The 19,441-nt window shown below is 39.6% G+C and overlaps 1 protein-coding gene and 1 long non-coding RNA gene across 9 annotated transcripts in view; both read right to left on the bottom strand.

Moving 5' to 3' along the window:
* Window positions 1-251: 251 nt before the first annotated feature.
* Window positions 252-4,241, bottom strand: LOC309337372. Its single transcript, XR_014154220.1, has 2 exons — window positions 4,199-4,241; window positions 252-3,746 (listed from the first exon to the last, which is right to left on the bottom strand). It is a non-coding gene; the product is annotated as an uncharacterized lncRNA (long non-coding RNA).
* Window positions 4,242-8,672: 4,431 nt separating this feature from the next.
* The window catches only part of NR2C2 (nuclear receptor subfamily 2 group C member 2), a 33,996-nt gene continuing 23,227 nt past the window's right edge, over window positions 8,673-19,441 (bottom strand). For 5 of the 8 annotated variants that reach the window (XM_081852973.1, XM_081852977.1, XM_081852975.1 and 2 more), the window contains 7 exons: window positions 19,306-19,439; window positions 17,614-17,791; window positions 16,700-16,821; window positions 15,002-15,141; window positions 12,328-12,465; window positions 10,353-10,458; window positions 8,673-8,933 (listed from right to left, as the gene is read on the bottom strand). In XM_081852973.1, the coding sequence (XP_081709099.1) occupies window positions 8,759-8,933; window positions 10,353-10,458; window positions 12,328-12,465; window positions 15,002-15,141; window positions 16,700-16,821; window positions 17,614-17,791; window positions 19,306-19,439 (993 nt within the window). In that variant the 3' untranslated portion in view covers window positions 8,673-8,758. Of the gene's footprint in view, window positions 8,934-10,352; window positions 10,459-12,327; window positions 12,466-12,876; window positions 12,980-13,868; window positions 13,966-15,001; window positions 15,142-16,699; window positions 16,822-17,613; window positions 17,792-19,305; window positions 19,440-19,441 lie in introns of those variants that run through there. The other 3 variants (XM_081852976.1, XM_081852978.1, XM_081852979.1) reach the window with 3 other exon arrangements.

Here is a 19,441-nt window from a genome sequence, read left to right as displayed (position 1 = left end):
AAACTGCTTTTAAAATCCTCCTTGTCTGAAAAGTCATTTGCCCTATGGCAAGGATGAGAAAACATTCTTATGTTGAAGAAACACTTGGATAAAACCCTATTAGGCAGCCAAAATTACCGGTAGATGAACAATTCTTTGGATCCTAACATTACTCTCAAGGCATTCTCAAAGAATATTGTAAACCCATTCAAAATTTTTTTAGTTATGCCATAATTACCTGCTCTGAAAAAAGAACTCAGAGGCCATAAAAGGGTCTTTATTTATTTTAATAGTATAAACCTTCTGTAGGCAGAAATATTAAGCCACAACAATATAATGCCACATTTAGACAGCATTTAATAAAATGCATAAGCATGCACTGCAATACTCTATATACACACACAACAATGCAAATTTCTCTTCATGACTGAAGACACTGATTAGATATAAAAATTCAGATAAAAAAGAACATGCTATTTTAAATGCTATCACATTTACAAAGCTGATTTCACAAAATAAACTGTGAGGAAGCAACAGCTTTTGTCAGGTTTTAAACCTTGTATTTAAAAAAAGAAGATACAGAGACAATGGACAATGAAAAGCACAGGGTTACAAAAGATACCCCAGGGAATTATCACCTATTTTGTGGCAAATAGGTTAGCTTTAATAAGAGCTTAGCGCTTGAAGGGTTTTCCAAATACATACAACAATTATATAATGGATAAATATGAGCAGTTGTTTTGTTACAAAACTATTGTGAACAATGGTGTTATTTAGAATTAGTGGTTAGTCACAGAAGTCTTTTCGGCATATGAGTTCCATAGATACTGCAAGTAAATATATTGTATTTTGGTCAATAGACTACTGAAAACTCCTCTAGCCTTATGGTAAGATTTCCATTTTTCACACCCCTGCCCCTCCAAATGTGATACAGAAAGCAAAAGTAACATACTTGTTTCCAGAAACAGCTTAAATCATCCATTTACCAGAAACAGAAATCAGGTTAGTACCTCTATTACAGGGGATTGTACCTTTTAAGGAACAAAAAAAAAGGGGGAAATCATTTTATGATAGAAGCCTTCTATTCAAGAAGACTTCACTTTAATTAAAGCAAACAGAGTACCGATTGTCATAACACTAAATCAATGGAGCTTCCTGCCAAAAATGTTTCAAAAACATCCACAGTTGAAATCTTTTTTTTTTAAACCCCCCCCAAAAAAACCCCCACTATGTACATTTATTAAGCAGCAGGTCAGGAAATGGAAGCTGGGCAGAAATACTTCTCCAAGGATTGCGTGCCCAATATAAAGGAGCATTTATGAACTTTACAGTCAGAACTCAAATCCTGCAAGTGCAAGACTAGATGCAGGAGCTAGATTGTATGCAACTACTAGGAGCACTCCTTAGTTCACCAAAACTTTTAAAAGATCAGACCTAGAGCACTGACCAGTAGGAAAATGTGTGGAGATCAGGTCTTAGACTGTATAGGCATCAGGAGGATTGTTAAGGTGGTGAAGAGAACAGAAAGCTTCATTTTCCAAAAATTAACTTTGGGCATAGTTCTTCCTAATGTTAGTATAATACAGTTGTACCTTGGAAGCTGAATGCCTTGGTTCCCGAACAAATTGGCTCCTGAACGATCAAAACCCGGAAGTGAGTGTTCTGGTTTTCGGAAGCCGAATGTCCAGCACGGCTTCCGATTGGCTGCAGGACACTCCTGCAGCCAATTGGAAGCTGCGCTTTGATTTTCGAATTTGTTCTGGGAGTCGAATGAACTCCCAGCATGTATTCTGTTCAAAAACCAAGGTACCTGTATGTGCAGTGATCCTCACAAGAGACCAATTTCTCTTTTCCTCTGGATGTGGAAGGATGTGGATAGGGTGCCAAGGCATCGTGGAAAAAGCAAAGTGTGTAACACCTCCCAAGTCCTCCATCAATCTCCTGCCGCCCTCCATGCTAAGCATGTTACTTCAATTCCAAAGAAAGCGAAGATTGGATGATGACATGGGAGGCACACACAGACCTGCCATAGCCTATAATATCTTGGCTTCCCGCTTGGGTGTATGGCTCTCATCCACACATGCCAAAAGAGGAAAGGGAGAAATGTCTCTTTCTTGGAATGTTGTCGGAGATCTTTCAATGTACCAGGAAGCATCTTGTCCTTTATTTACTTCACAAATCTACTACTCTTTCTTTAAAAGAAAACGTCTCCCTTAAAATATGTTCAAAATTATCTCGGACCACATTCTATATGACTCGTGCATGCTCAGCTAGCTGTCATTCTTGACCAACTGTTTCCATCTGAAACCAAAGTTTCTTCCATGGGAAAAGAAGGAAAGAATGCCTAAGCAAGCCAGAGTAACTATATAAACAGGTTTTAGGGAAGGTAGGACAGTAAGAAATATTGTCTGTAACACACAAACTATTTTCCTGCACAGGTTATCTGGAAACCTTCCATAGACTTTCACTAGTAGCATAAGACAATTCCTAAAAGCTTGGTTTTTTTTTAAAAAATATTCCTTTTAGTGGTCTGTCTCTAAAAAGAAATGTATTTATTTGCCAGGAAAGATATGGTGCCATGTATTATGTAGCTAGCAGATAGTGACATTTATGACGCTACTCCTGCAGTTTGCCTTATGCTCAGTTACACAAGATGGTTGTCAATACAAAACTACACACATCTGTTGTGCAGCAACCTTGTTCCTTCTCATTAGCAACTTCAAGGGACGTACAGACATTATAAACACAGTGATGAAGCTTTACATGCTTTAGAAAAGAAGACTGTATATATCTATATTTTTAAAAAGCCAAACCTTTCAGAAGAGTTTTAAGAGCCCCCTTTGCATGTGTCAATAACATAGAAATGTTTATGGTCCACAGATGCAATTCACCAAACACTATCACTGCACAACCTCATTTCATTTCAACAGGGCTTGGGTGTATTTAGAAATAACATGTGGAACTATTAAATAGTTTCAGTATTTAAGAAAAAGTGCAAATACATCCTGGGTTTAGAAACAGGTACCTACTCTACCAAGGAAGGTGAGATGCAAATGATCATACTAGGACTGAGCTTTGAGCAAGAAATAAAATTTAGGAAGCTCAATCTTTGCAATGCATTTATAAATCTTTTTTTTGTTAACATATAGAAATCTGATATATATGATTACATGACTGTACATAGTTCTATATACATACATACACACTTTATATTACACTGTACATAATATATCAGACTAAGTTAGATACAAGCACATAAAACATCATACACACAAATAAATATGGCCGGGATCCAAAGCACTTCTTTAGGGGAGCTCAAGAGCTTGGGTAGACCTTATTTGACTCCCCCCCCCATCAAAGGCATATTCTTCCTCCCTCCAATGTTACATCACAAGTTGGTTCTGAAGAAACAGGAACACCTACAGACACATACTTTTTAAATTATGACTCTCCTTTCACAGGAACCATTTGCAGAACTCAGAACCCCTGTAACTCATGGCAAGTGAAGTTTTGGGGGAGAACATGATGTTAGTTAGCTTGCCACATAAACTCTCCTATAATCCACTGAGGCTGCAGACTAATAGACATGCATGTCTAAGTCCCTCTGAAATCAATTAAACTCAAGATTGCCATCTTATTTAACAATTGGCAGGGCACACAGTAAATTTGTTTTAAATGCTTACGTTTCCAATCTTGTAGATAGATAAATACATGTATCTTACTGATCTCAAAATGAAGTTGCTTCCAAGGATGCTTACTAAGTAACCCTAGACCAGGGGTCTGCAACCTTTAAGACAAAAAGAGCCACTTGGACCCGTTTCCGAAGAAAAAAAAAAACTGGGAGCCGCAAAACTCGTCATTATAAAAATAATTTTTTGTCACTTTTTAATTATTTTTTTGTTTGACCCCTCAGAATTACTCCTCCTCAGAGAAATAAACATTAAATTAACAAGTTACCTTTTTGTGTGTGTGTGTGTTCTTCACTCCCCTTCAAAACAGTGACCAGCGTACATGCCCCTTACAATGTAGCGGGCGGGAAGGTGACGTTGGGACGGTGCGTGACTAACGCACGCACCGCCCCCATGCGACGTCACAGCCAGTACAGCGCCCGCCACAGTGGGGAGTGTCGGGGCGCACAATGCGCCTCCTCCCCTCGCTAGTATCTGCCCTGGAGCCGCGGCACATGCGGCTCTGGAGCCGCGGGTTGCAGACCCCTGACCTAGACAATCTGAACTATAATCAACAATGAGCAATTACATACAGTGGTGCCCCGCAAGACGAAAAACTCGCTAGACGAGTTTTCCGTTTTTTGAGTCGTTCCGCAAGACGAATTTCCCTATGGGCTTGCTTCGCAAGACGAAACGTCTTGCGAGTTTTTTCCCTTTTTCTTAAAGCTGCTAAGCCGCTAAGCCATTAATAGCCGCTAACAGCCGTGCTTCGCAAGACGAAAAAACCACAAGACGAAGAGACTCGCGGAACGGATTAATTTCATCTTGCGAGGCACCACTGTACACTTTTTTTCTTAAGAATATGCAAGCTAGGCTAGATGGGAAACAGTGAATGACAAAACAGGTGCCTTTTAGCAAAAAATTAAATATTGAAATATTTCATAGCAGTCATTAAATGACACTATTTAAAAACAGTACTTCAGCTGGATCCAAAATAAAGCAGAACTAAATTAATTTAAGGTTTGTGGATGAAGCTGTGCAAACCTGCAACGCACAGATTTCAGTGTAGCAGACATCACTTTTAAAAGTATATGCTCCTCTGAGTTTTATAAGGAATCATTTTTGGTCTCAAAATTGTACTAAAATTATTTTTAGGATATTTTATCATGTAAATTACAAATTTCATTAAAAGTGCACACTCAAGTCTTGACACTATACATACTCTAAAATATATGATTATATCTTAATTTGTTTATACCACAATAGTATAGTAGGTTCATCATGTTGTGTCTTTTGTCATTTATATTTAAGACAAGAGTTGATTAATTTTAATCATGATTTTGACATTGTATTTTCTTTACTGAAAGGCGTTCAGTGCTCACAGTACTATTGACTGCAAGTGCATAAATTATTTTAGGAATAAAGTCAGAGCTAAACAGTAAGTCAAGGAAACACAACACTGTTTCACTTCCTCTGAAGCAGTTCTTGTGTGAATTAAAGGAAGTGACACCCAATGTTGTCTGTCCACTTACGCAATAGAAATCTGCTTGCACAAGGGTGCTTCTTGATTCTCTTCTCTACTCTCCAGCCCCCTGTGCCCCCATAAAAACTGCTCCAGAGGGCCTCCCAATTCTCAAAAACAAGTTTTGGAGGTTCGGAATGGGGGAAAGGAAGAAATAGCCCACTGTGCAGGCCACTTGCATTACATTGTATCTCACCCTGTTTTTTAAACATTTTTAAAAGTAGGAAGTGTAATTGATTTGGATACACCCAGGAGCTTACTAAGCGAATCATCATTTAGAGTAGTGTAGTTTAATGATCTCCGGGGCTATGCCAGCTTAAGTAATCACTGAATTCCTTCCTGAAATGTAGGTTATAAATGAAGATTCTTATGAATGGGGATAAATAGGTGACTGAACTGTGCCTGGTCCTGTAAGACATCCCTCCAACATTCCACCAGAGAGCTTAACTAGAAAGACAAAAAATAACCTTGTTGGAATATGATCTCAAATGAAGAGCAATCTGAGAAGTTGTTTTCGTGTGATTAACAACACATTATCTTAAAAATAAAGCAACACAGATCAAACAGAAAATGGCCAGCCCTTGGAAGCATTTTGACAGGTTATGACACATTTCTTAGTACTCCAAACTTTAAAAAGAATCCACAAAATTATGTTATTGGAGCAGGGAGTCCCTTCATGCATGATACTTTTCCTATATAGAGGTAAGATCTGTATGGAAATATATTTCCATGAGTCTTGCAAAGTGGGGAAATCATTGAAATGCCTATTTTGTCAAGAGTTATTTATGTGTGTTTGGATACAATAGAACAAAGCACACCTTAACAGATGCAAGCATGTGGTAATGGGCAGCTGTATGATACGCATGCAGCTGACTGCACACTTTTTGCTACAGAATTATGCCCAGGTATAGAAAATGCCATGCGCAAAGTGGCTCAGAATATAATATGCTGTATTGGAAGTGCAGGTTGGAAAACGGCAAACAGTGCAATTCAAACCAAAGATTCTCCAGGATGAGAGAGTTGGCTTTCCTAGTTGAGTGGCTAAACCAGCATAAGTCCCCCACTCTGGCTCAGCCGGGGCTCAACTATCATAAGTCCCCCCAAAGGGACATGGCAGAGCAAGGGGAGACCTATTCTAACCCCCTTTCAACTGGGCCATGTGACCTAGCAACCTGGCATAATGTGACAAGTGAAAAAGGTGGCGTCAGTTGAATTCCTCCTGAAAGGAGTTTGGGATGGGGAAACTCAAGCTGTTTTAAGTTACACTGACTTACCATAGCTAGGGATTGCTCAGAGCAGCTATAATCCTGGGAGTAAGTTTCACTGAACCCAGTGGAACTTTCTCCTGAGTAGAAACATATAGGATCTGGACCGTAAAACAGAGTTTCTAAACTTTAAGAAAAAGACTAAGCCTCAAATTCTGAAGTAACCACAGTACTGGACAATGTGATATGCCAAAATAGTATTCTCAAGTGTCAGACAGAATGAATGAGTTTGAAATTATAATGTACTAAAGGACACATTTGCTGCTTTTGAAACTGATAGCATCCTCATCACTTAGCGACTGATGCAGCACAATAAAAAGGCATCTTATGCTACAGCATTTATAAGTAAACAGCACCAGGCTCGAAAATCTCAATGGTTACCCTTTACAAAGCCAAGAAGTTAGAATGCTCTTTTCTAGTGTGAATAACTTCTACGGCATCTTACTCAGCTGACAGCAAAGCCATAAATCTTGTGTCACTTATGCTGTAAACATTTAGTAAAGTTTAACTTCAAATAGTATAGAAATCTCATGGAAAGGATCACATTATTAATAAACACATACAATTGAAATTTTGTAGCATAAATGATTGTCTCCCACAGCTCTTCCATGTTTTCACAGAAATCACTAGCATATGACTGCATTTAAAACACAATTATTCATTTACCCTGAATGCTATTAATCACTTACCTTGCTCATACAAGCAAGAGGATGACAAAATCATAGCTTTAACAAGAAGTGCTTTGAAAGTGCTGATAATGACTACATCCTGGTAATTTTAAAATATAAATTAAAATATATAAAATATGGGCTTGGATACAAAGAACCCTTTGTGGAAAGCACTCCTGCTTGCTCAAGGGTGAGTATGTTGACAGTTTTCTCTGCCAGCTGCAACCTTCCATGTGGCACTGCATAACACTCTGGAGCCTGACCTGACCCATAGGCAGTAGCAGCCCATGTGGTGGCATAGGTAAGGACACTACTGCTCTCCTGGCTTCTGAACACAGCGCATCACTGACGATTACCTGGGGGGGGGGTTATTTATATTATTAAATTTATTTATATTATTAAATCTATATACAGCCCTTCATCTGAAGATCTCAGGGCTGTTCACAAGATAAAAATGCAGGATAAAAGCACAAAAATAAATAGTTGAGAAGAAAACAATAACCCCATCTCCCACAAATACTATTTTTGGAACTATTTTTGGGAGCCAAACGTCCGGCAGGGCTTCTGCAGCTTCCAATTGGCTGCAGGAGCTTCCTGCAACCAATCAAAAGGCCACAGAATATTGATTAGCCAAAGGCCTGATTGAAGAGGAACACTTTCGCCTGGTGCCTAAAAATGTATAATGAAGGTGCCAGATGGATCTCCCTGGGGAGAGCAGTCCACAAACGGGAAGCCACTGCAGAAAAGGCCCCTTCTCGGGTTGCCACCCTCTGCAACACTCATGGAGAAGGCACATGAAGCAGGGCCTGAGATGATGATTGAGGAGTCCAGGTTGGTTTATATGGAGAGAGGCAGTCCTCAAGGTATTGTGACCCTGAGCCGTTTAAGGCTTTATAGATCAAAACCAGCACTTTAATTGGGCCTGGAAACTAATTGGCAGCCAGTGCAATTGGGCCAGGACGCAGTTGGGCTCAAACCGTCTTGCCCCGGTGAGCAATTTGGGGCTGGGTGGTATGATAGAACCAATCAGACTTGCCAATCAGATTTGCATGGTATGACAGAGCCAAACACATGCCCTCCTGTGCCTACACAGCCCTGAGCTCCTCGCCCCTCTCCATCCTGTGGAGAATAGAGAGTGTGCCAGTGGCATACTGTGTCTGAAAATCAAGAGCAGTGGTGCCCCACCTGCACTGCTGCATGGGTTGTTACTGCTTACGAGTGACTTGGCGTGGCTGCATGAAGGAAGAGGGATTAAGAGAGAGACTCATTTCATGAGCAGAACTCCACCTGCAGTTCTTTGGATCCAAGCCAGCATTCTTACTTAAGTACTTTTTAATAAGTATTCTGATATTATAGAACCTATTTTTGCTCACAGATAATTTCCAAATAAAAATCTTGCTCAGCAATTCCCTGTAACCCTTTCATCAGAAGGCATTAAAGTATTTCTTCTGGCAGAAGTGAATCCTAGAAAAAGCGTTTTTTGCAGGTTTTAAAATCTTGTTTTTCAATGTTGATAGGAATAAGTTGTTCTTTCAGTATGGAAAAGAATAAATTTAACAAGAAAAGGGAACATGATCAAAATATTTATACACAATGCCAAGGTTAATCAGTGACTTATGATTACTTGGTTGATCTGTGAAGACGCACTGATCTCTTCTAGGAAGATGAGCCTGTTATTTGGCCATTATATTCTGCTGTCTCCATTTTCAATATGTAAGGGATGATACTGTCTATTGGAACATTTCCAATGAGCCCAGTAAAAAAGAGTTCTTCAGTAATGCTAGAGCTCATCAGTCTAAGTGCTGGCAGGCGAACTAGAATCCGGGCTAGTCTGAAATAAGAAGACAGTAGAATATGAAAAGGTATACATCAGGTTACCAGTTTGGCATCCACTTATAGCAACTTGATTAGGTGAAAAAAGAACAGAAGAAGAGCTTGCTGAGTCAGGCCAATGGACCATCTAGTCCAGCATCCTAGAACCCTGCGCTTTGTAACAGGGTTTTTTTTTCCAGGGGATGGGGGGGACACACACACAGGAATGTACAGATATATTTATTTACAACCCCCCAAAATAGAATTTATGATACAGGCAAAGTGCTGTTTCCCTATCTTATCTTGAGAAGTTGCTTGAAACAGAATTAGCATAGACAGTTAGTTGTTTCACTGTTTCATTCATTTCTGTAGAAATAAATAGGATCCCTGGTAGCTTAGTAAATTAAATGCAATTTTTAAAAACACTGAAAAGGGAGATATGTAGATGAAGCACCACGGGGCAACTGATCCCATAACTATCGAAGAGGAGATGGATTATGAAATGATTCAAGTTTGCCAACATGTTTTTACAAATATTTTTAAACAGTTCACAGCAACCCCACTGGCTTGGGAGAGTTCAAATAATTTTTAATCCAATTTTGTATTTTCATACCTATCTGACTTTTTGTTTTTGTTTACAAATAGAGAATAACCTCATAAATGTATGAGGTTCTAAATGTAACCATTTACAAGAGCTTAAAACCATATTCTGCTTTTATATATGTAGCAATAAGACCATTATTTTTAATCTAAGTTTTCAGAGTTTTAACAGCTTGTATATATTATTATTACTCACAAATCCTCTAGCTAACAACACTAAATGTTGTTACACTTTACTTGTGGATTTTATCATCACTGGACACCTAAGCCAATTCAGGTCCCAATGGGTAACAGAGGGGGGAAAGAATACAACTCAGCACACATCTACTTGGAAACAACAGGAATTACCGTATTTTTCTTCCCATAGGACCCTCCGTCCCATAGGATGCACCTAGTTTTTTTTGGGGGGGGGGGGAAATTAAGGAAAAAATGTTTTCCCCAAACCAGGTCGGGGAACAGCGGGATGGCGGCGCTGTGCCTCCCCGCTGTCCCCCGAGCTTGTGGGGCTGGCCGATGTCTGCCTGGCGCGAGGGGCGCTCTGCTTCAGGGCACGCCGCGCGGCAGGCTGCTATCCGCAGCATGGGGAGCCCTGCGGGACCTCCCAGCGCAAGGGGCGCTCTGCTTCAGGGCTGCCTAGGCTGCGGATGTCTTCCTGAAGCCTGGAGAGCGAGAGGGGTCGGTGCGCACCGACCCCTCTCGCTCTCCAAGCTTCAGCGAAAGCCTGCATTCGCCCCACAGGACGCACCCAGATTTCCCCTTCATTTTTGGAGGGGAAAAAGTGCGTCCTTTGGGGTGAAAAATACAGTACTTCCAGGTAAGTGCGAGAGAGATAAAATACCTGTAAGTATCTTCTGGATACGTTTTTTGAACATAGTCTTGTAACTCCATCTGAGCTTTCTCCTGGAATTTTTCTATTTGGCTGGAGCTTGTGAGACCAGGGTGATCTAAAGAAAACACAAACATGTCATTGTGCATTTACTTGTATCAAAAACATGACATTTATTTTTAGAAAGAATCTTCTGTTGAATTACTTCCAGAGGCAATATATGCTATCGCATGACTTTCTGCTTTCCACAGAAAATAAGCAGGTTGGCCTCTACACAAAATAAATGGATACAAATCTGACATTAGAAATAGTAATATTTCAGTCTCTTGGGACACTCAAATGTTTGTGTGCCATTTATACATTCTTTTAAAGTTATTTCAAAATATTTATATACTGCCTGTCATATAAACATTATCAGGTAATGTACAAAAGTAAAAACAATGAAAATATAAAAAGGTAAAGGGACCCCTGACCATCAGGTCAAGTCGTGACTGACTCTAGGGTTGCGGTACTCATCGCGCTTTATTGGCCGAGGGAGCCGGGGTACAGCTTCTGGGTCATGTGGCCAGCATGACTAAGCCGCGCGAACCAGAGCAGTGCATGGAAACGCTGTTTACCTTCCCGCCGGAGCGGTACCTATTTATCTACTTGCACTTTGACGTGCTTTCGAACTGCTAGGTTGGCAGGAGCTGGGACCAAGCAACGGGAGCTCACCCCGTCGCGGGAATTCGAACCACCGACCTTCTGATCAGCAAGTCCTAGGCTCTGTGGTTTAACCCACAGCGCCACCCACGTCCCGAATGAAAATATACAGTAGACTAAAAACACAAAAATATTTAATATTCTTCACTCTAAAGTCTATTCAAGATAAAAAATGATTACTATAGATGAAACTGGGAGACAAATTACAGAGTTAAATATCAGGAGATGGCTGCACTGTTAATTTGCTTCTTAAACAGTACAAATTTAGTGTAAGTGGGTGAAATAGGTAATAGCATTTTCCTTTATAATTTTTAAAATTAAAAGCTACCAGACATATTTCTGTTAATATTCCACACCCAATACAAAACATTGTCAACTTTGCAAACAAAGCCTTCTCCCAAACTTTAGATGTCCTGCACAATTCAGCTTTTTACTCAAAATCCACAGCGGAGGGCCAGTTTTGTCACCAAGTATTTCTTCTGGCACAAGGACAGGTAATGTCTCTGCAGACTGCATCCCACGCTATTAATGCTTCCTCCTGGAAAGCCTAAGTTAAGCACAAGTGGTGTGCAGGCTGTGGAAAAACTGTAGCAGACTGGTTGCAATCCACCAGCCTTACACTGTCTGCTTTAGGGTTATCCTCAAGTGTATTACTGAGTATTTCATGCTGCTGAGGGTATTCCAGATGTGGACAGATGAAATAGCAGCAAAAGGGTGGATTGATGATATAGCTTTTAAGAAAGCATCTGGCTAATACTTTGATATTAAACATAAGTAAATCCCAATAAAACCAAAAGGAAAAATAAACAAAAATATGTCAGTTAATTGAACTACAGTGGTGCCCCGCAAGACGAATGCCTTGCAAGACGGAAAACCCGCTAGACGAAAGGGTTTTCCGTTTTGGAGGCGCTTCGCAAAACGAATTTCCCTATGGGCTTGCTTCGCAAGACGAAAATGTCTTGCGAGTTCCTGCGGTTTTTTCCCCTTTCCCCCCCCTTTTCTAAGCCGCTAAGCTGCTTATCAGCTGATCCGCTAAGCCGCCAAAAGCCGCTAATAGCGCTAATCCGCTAATAGCCGTGCTTCGCAAGACGAAAAAACTGCTAGACGAAGAGACTCGCGGAACGGATTAATTTCGTCTTGCGAGGCACCACTGTATATTATGAAGTACCTTCATTTGTAGCATTTTCTTCAGCATTGGATTTAACTGGTGTCAGAGTATTAACCTCTTGTAAACTGAGCACCAAAACAGAATTTAAGAGAAGGGAATAATTACCAAATGCCTTACCAGGACTAAAGAGGACTATAGCTTTAAGGTAAGCATATTCATATCCATCAATATCAAGCTTAGCCATGCTATTACAGAACTCCTGAAGCTTCCAGATGTGTTCCATCACTTGTTTTATTCGGTCTCCGGAAAGTTTATCTACAAGTAGACATTACACATTCTCTTAACAGAGCGCAAAACTGTAAGTCCACCAACTATCTAGACTTTTTCAGATGACAACCAGTTTTAAACTGTTCAAACGTATGCAGCCTTTCATGGAAAAATGTATCAAACTGCTACATTTTTTACACATGTCTGGTTACTCAGTGAGTTTTAATTCGTAAACCAGAAGCTTCCATATGTACTGAATTACAGAGGCTCTGGAATATAACCAAATGTTCACTAGAGACCTAAGTGACTGCCAAGTAACCTAAAATGCATTACCCAGACAGGTATGTTATCTAGTTATTTGAAAGACAAAGCTTAATGTAATGATGACTGACAGTTTCCCTCTATAAATGCATATTTAGAAATATATGTTCTATCTTGCAGACTGGAATCAGCAGCTTACCCTCATCTTTTTAATGCTTCATAGATTTAATTGAATGTTTCTATACTCTCCTCCATATGCCAGAAACTTACCCCTTGCTATTTTGTTAACAGTGTAGACAATCTGAAAATTAATGAAGCAGTGTACGAGGTAAGGAGGTGGTTCTAGTTGGGAAACTATAGAATTGGTGCCAGGCTGAAGTGTGTCGGGGGGAAAGATGGCATGGGTGTGATAACATTTCAAGACTGTCCACTCCTTCATGCTATTTTCAATTCCTTCTTAAAATGATTGAGGAAAATCCAATCTTTATTGTAATTTATCAGAATTTAAGAGCACTTGACATTTTTCTTTAGATGATAGGTATGTCGGGGAGTTTAAATTGTAAAGGTTTGTGGAATGATTCCTTCTCAGTATGAGGCATTTTTTTTTGTTCTTTATACTGTAACATTTGCATTTATGCAAGTCAATGCAGGAGAACAGATGCCTTTTGTAGAAAAAGATTCTGAACAGAAAGTTGCCATTCAAGAACTAGTTCCCCATTTTCGCCTGTTAAGAACTGCATGCTGCATGACCTATATATATAAAAAGCAAAGTTCGCTATGACTTAAATATTTTCCTTGGCCTGTGTTGGTAATAACTGTAGATATTTATGACTCTTCTGCCACCATATTGAAAACCTTTAATCTACATTTGTTAAACATTGCACAAATAGAAGGCTGCAAGTTGTTCTTTTCTCTTGATCAAAGAATAGCAATGATCTTGCTGTTTAATCTAACCTACACCCCAAACCTTGGGGCAAGAAACATTGCTTTAATTATTCTATCTATCCATGGCCTTCAAAAATTGGTTTAAATCAAAAGGCTACAACCATACAGTTGCAGCAAGCTCTCTTATCTACCGTGATCCTTTGCTTTCCACGAGGCCAGTAATTTCACTGTGCCTGTTCTTTCCACAAATCTGGGATGCTGGAAAACCTTACAGCCCTACACTTAATCAAACGTAGGGCACCTACCTCTCCATGGCCTCTGAATATCCTGCCTCTTTCCTTGCCCAGAGGAACTACATCAGTTCTGTTGTTTTTGAGGGCTTTGCTTGGGGGCGGAACCTGCCTATTATAATTAAGTTTGAAAGGATTTAACAAATTAAATCAGTAAATGTTGGTAACTGCTAACTTTATTTTTCTAGACCCATAACAAGCACAACAAGACAGCCAAAACCAAACCCATCGTACTAAAAAGTTCTCCTGTAGATACATGAGCCTGCAACTTAGTAATATAGTATTACTGTTCTAGCAGATGGTTTTTGTACTGATATGTCTGTTATCTGCTGGACAAAGGCAGCATTCTTGGGACAGACTCTGCTATATCCAGAAATGAAAGTAGGCAAGAACAGAAAGGTATGGAATTCCAGATGTACATTTTACTCATGTTTATTACTAAACATTGACCTTTTTTTTTTGCAAACCATGCAAGGTAGTCCACAGTTCAGAATCTCTACATCCAGTAGATACTTTCCAACTGGTACCTGTTCTCTTTGGAAAGAATTAAGCCAAAATTCATGCATGACACTGTTGTTTCTCATATAGTTTTCTAGTGCAGTTAAGTGGCTATTCATTGGCTTTCATACAGTAATTGTTACTATCAACTGCCTATTAAATAGGCTACAATAATTGTTCCACATTTAGAGCTCCATTTAAAACTTCTGCCTATAATTTTAAAAATAAACACAAAAAAGCCAAAGGACTCTTGTGTTTTTCTGAAGAACTATTTGATTTGGTTTCATAAATCTACTATGAAAATCAGTAAATTCTTCAAGGAAACCTTTATGACAGAAAACAAATATGTGCACAAGAGAATAAATATTACAGTGGTTGGTGTATTCCCCTCTGCCTTGCTAAGTGGGCAAGGTTTCCTCGTCAACCACAATGTAGCAGCTGAATATACAACCCAACACATGTGCTCCATGCCTTGTTGTGGGTGAAACATTTTTTCTAGAAACAACTTGGTAAAATTTTTATTCCCACCCAACAGATGCTTTTAGCACCTAGATTCTATACACATATACTTGGAAAGCAAGTCCTAATGACATGATTACAACTTATTAACTGTGCTTAGAATCACAGCCTTAAAAAATAGCCACACATACCTTCCTGTATGCTGTTCTGTAGATGGTTGACAATGGCTGCCAGAATAGTTGACAAGCTCATCACCTGTGCACATTGTGCAAGGCCTAAAGTAAACAGTTCATTCCAGCATGCACGCACAAGGCTTGTATTACAGTCCTGCCTAAAGGTGCAAAAGCAAATAAATATAGTAAGATTTATCAGTAACATTTTTTCTGCATAGATTATAATTCTTTTTTGTAACTACTGAACATTAGGGCTCCATTAGGATTTTATTGTAGGTAAGTTTATTTTATGCAATAGTATTATATGCAATGTTTGACTGGCTCGTGTTGCTGTGCTGAAAAGAATGGTGGAATTTGTGTTAGCTTGTAGGAGGGCAAATGTTCCCATTCAAAAAACAGTTACAGCTGGAAGAAAAATTGTCCTGAAAAATGGACAATATGGCAGCTGCTTACAAAGTCCTTTGCTTGCTCCGCTCATTCCAAATATTTTTTGAGATCCCACCCCCATCTTCGTAGTCTCCATGCTGAACAGCAACACAGAAAATGTAATATTACATATGAACTTACAGTTAAGAACCATAGAATCAAGAGAGGGAGAAAAGCAGTCACAGGCAAAATATCTGACAAAAAGAATATCAGCAGTTATGCAATACACTACTTCATAGCCTGTGCCAAAATGCAATGTTCCCAAGTTCTACAGAAATCTTCAAAACACGATAAAAAGTCAGTAGAATCTTGATTACAGAAGAAAACTGTAGAACCCTTATTTAAAGATAATGTGCTGGTTACTTTGAACTGCTTAAGCTCCCTCCCACAATAGACATAAAATATTCTAGCAAAATACACAAAAGGATCTGTGTAAGATTTTCTGACGGTTTAACTGAAATTGATAGCCGCGTTAGGATTTCACACTAAACCATGGTTTACCCAAGAGGCCGCTAATGTGGTGCCCAGGAGGTCTTCCTTGGTGCCAGAGAAGCCTCTGAGCCCCCACCTCCCATTCACTGTGCCCTTCGCCATGAGATGGTGAGGGTTGTTACCTCTTCTTCATTGAAGAGGGCTGAATGAGGAACTTGCATATTTCCATTTCCTCTTTCATCTATATGAGCTTTCCAAGGTTCAGGTCAATTCTAAAGTGTGCATATAGATACTTTCTCATCTGTGTGTGATTAGGAGGGGTGGCACCCCTAGCACTTGCTCAGAAATGTACCCTTGGGTATAAAAATATTGGCAACCTTGGATTAGCACAGTGTTCATGAATCTAGCCTCTTACGGCTGGCACTTTCCCCTCCTCTCTTTTTTTCCAGTGGAGCTGGAAGGAGGACACTGGAAACCTTTATTTAGTTTTCCCTTCAGCTCAGCATATTGTTGCATCTGAATTTGGGGTTGTGGTTTAACAAATAATTAGTTTCAGCAAGCCAGCTTCATAACCCAGAAGCACATGCACCAATAACAAAATAAGGGTGAAAGGAATATGGGGTGTTGGAAAGGCTTTGTTACGAAGGGGAAATAGAGACTGGGATATATAAGGAGATGGAAAAGATTGAGTTGAGTCTAGTGAGAACTAAGTGGGGACATGGAAGAGTCAGGAGTCTGACAGGTGGAAGAGTGAGGTGTCATTTGATGTGCGATAATTTCATTCTCCACAGCTAGTTTAGACTGAGAAGATCTCTCAAATTCCTTATGTAAAAAATTAAAAATAAATCATCTGCTCACCCTAGTGCTTGAAAAGCAGGAATGGATCTAGCCCAGTGCATGGAAAGAAAAAGTAAGCGGGATGCTGACTCACAAATGTAATGCACATTCAGATACTCTGGCATTGGGCTTGGCATGGTTAACTGTAAGAGAACAGAAATGTACATGTATAAAAGCCCATTTTCATCAATTCTTTTAAAAATCATTAATAGATGCGTTTTGGATACAGAACACGTTCAGAGCCTTTTGTTATAGAACCATAAATATACATATGCCTTTATACTTTATAGTGTTAATTCTTTAAACTTTCAAACTCAGTAACAGTTTAATCCAGCTATCTTAATACAAAGTCTGCCCCATTAAAACGACAGCTCAAATGAAGCCACACTTTGTATTCAGAAAGAATTGGTTTGAATTTAAAATAGGGTCTGCAATACAGTTAGGGATAACACTTCAAGACTGTGAATATAGAGTAACTCAGGTAAAATGTATAAAACTATTAGCAATTTGAAAAGTCTGAAATTTACACATATATTGTGAATTCATTTTTGTACTTTACAGATGTGTGGCATTTGGTACATAGTCACAAAACTCTTCCAGTTTATAGTCAAGTAATGTGTCCTGCTCTCAAATTTTATGAAGCTGGAGAACTTTTTCAGTCAAAAGACTTCATTCGGTGCCAGAAAGCACGTGTGGCCACATGTATTTAATTTACCATTGGGGTTTAAGGGGTAACCCATTGCTCCCTCCTTTATAAATTGTAATATGGGCATCAGCTGAAGAAATTCCAATGAAATAGTTAACTCTCAAGGAAAAAAGACAGCATGGGAAGTGAAGATGATTTTCACTGACTTATTTTTGCTTGTTAAAAGTCGTGGGGGTTTTTTAGTGCTTCTCGGCATATTTGCCCAAATAAATTAAGGGAACATACACACCTTAAATGTCACATGAGTATCTGTAAGGAGGGGTCCTTCAACTTCAATGATTGGCGTAGACTGATCCCTACTGATTACATGAATGTTCCCACCACCTGTGGGATCCATCCCATCTGCCAGATTCTGAGCTGTTGCTCCATCTGTGGTGTTAAGTGCTTTAGCCAAAGTATCAAATGCACTGCAAATAAGAGTAAGTCTATTAAAACATAATGTCACTTATACTTCTGTACACAGATACATATCATATGTATCAATAGTGAATTAATTATCTGGCCTGGTTAACATGTCATGCATGGTGATCCAAACTATAGTTACCAGGGCTGTGCAAATGTGTGGGTTCCCAAAGAGAAACTTGCAGCTGCATTTCTCCTTCCTCTTTTTTTAAATTATTATTCTTTTGCGGTGCTGAGCTGAACCAAAGGTTGGCTTAGTGTGTTGTCTGAATGTACGCTCATGGCCAAGCTGTTTCCTCACTACTGAAGAACTATAGTCAAGATTAATTCAGGCAACACAGGAAGCCACAGGTTGGGTTGGGTTGGCTTAGCTCAGTGCAGCAATAAAAAAGTCCAGGAAGGAGCAAAGCAGCTGCAAGTTCCTCTTCAGGAGCCTACATAAGAACTTAAGAAGAGCCGGCTGGATCAGGCCAACGACCCATCTAGTGGGCAAATGCCTGTGGGAAAGAAGGATTCAAGCACAAGAGCATTATCCCTTCCTGTTGCTTCCAGCAACCGGTTTTCAGAAGCACTACTGTCGCCAGTTGTGGAGGCCAAATATAGCCATCACGGATAGTGGCCATTGATAATCCCTCTTCTCCTGTCTAATTCGTTTTTACAGCCACATAGGTTGGTGGTCATCACTGCCTCCTGGGGAGCAAGTTCCAGAGCTGAACTATGTGCTGCATGAAGAAGTATTTCTTTTAACTATTCTGAATCTTCCAATGTTCATCTTCAGAGGATCCCCACAAGGTTCAAGTGTGCCCTTTTCTGAACCTTTTCTAATTTCACAATACCCTTTTTGAGGTGAGTCAACTAGAACGGTACACAGTATTCCAAGTGAGGTCACACCACAGCTTTGTATAATGGCATTATGATGTCAGTTTTATTTTCGGTGTGGTCCTGGTAACCCATAGTTCGGCTTACTGTGACATGCGAACCAGGCCACTGAGTATGTAGCCTTTCGTTACCAAAATGGCAACTTCTACACACAAAAGGGAGGTATAAAAACTCCAAGGGCTGAATTCACCCCACTTTCCAAAGACTGAACGTTGTCAGTGAATGAAATGAAACAAAATGGCTGGAACTCTGAATAGAAGCATTCCACACTGAAAGTTTTTGTTCTAGGTCACACTTGTATCCATTACAAACTTAAAAAGAGTCTCTGTAGTAGAATCCCATGACTAGAAAACAGCAAATTAGAAATAGTTTAATAGAAAATCCCTTCACTGTCATAGCATCTTCACAGCAGCATTCTGTTATCTTGCTATTTATAACCCATTCCCTGAAATGCTAAACAGAGTAATTAAAGTTATGCAGGTTGATGACAGAATCTAAATATAGAACTTGACAGTGATGCTTTAATATAAGGCATTGCCTATTATCCATAGCCTGGCATGCTGCTGCTCTAGTTTATTCAGTTAACTAACTACATATAATGGACTGGGAGATAAGTAAGTTTTTAATATGAAGTACCTACCGAGTGATCTCACTTGCAGATTGGTCTTCTTGTGGAATTTCAGAAGTGTCTCCATTATTAAGCGACTCGTTGAGACTGGCAAGTGAAGTTACAACATTTGCTAGCGTCCCCAAGGCACCTTGGCTTGTCTCAGCCT

This window comes from Podarcis erhardii (genome assembly GCF_964252035.2).
Source record: "Podarcis erhardii genome assembly, chromosome: 2".
In the NCBI taxonomy this organism is placed as follows: domain Eukaryota; kingdom Metazoa; phylum Chordata; class Lepidosauria; order Squamata; family Lacertidae; genus Podarcis; species Podarcis erhardii.
The sequence above is the reverse complement of the archived record's forward strand: the minus strand, read 5'-3'. Positions and strand labels throughout refer to the sequence as shown.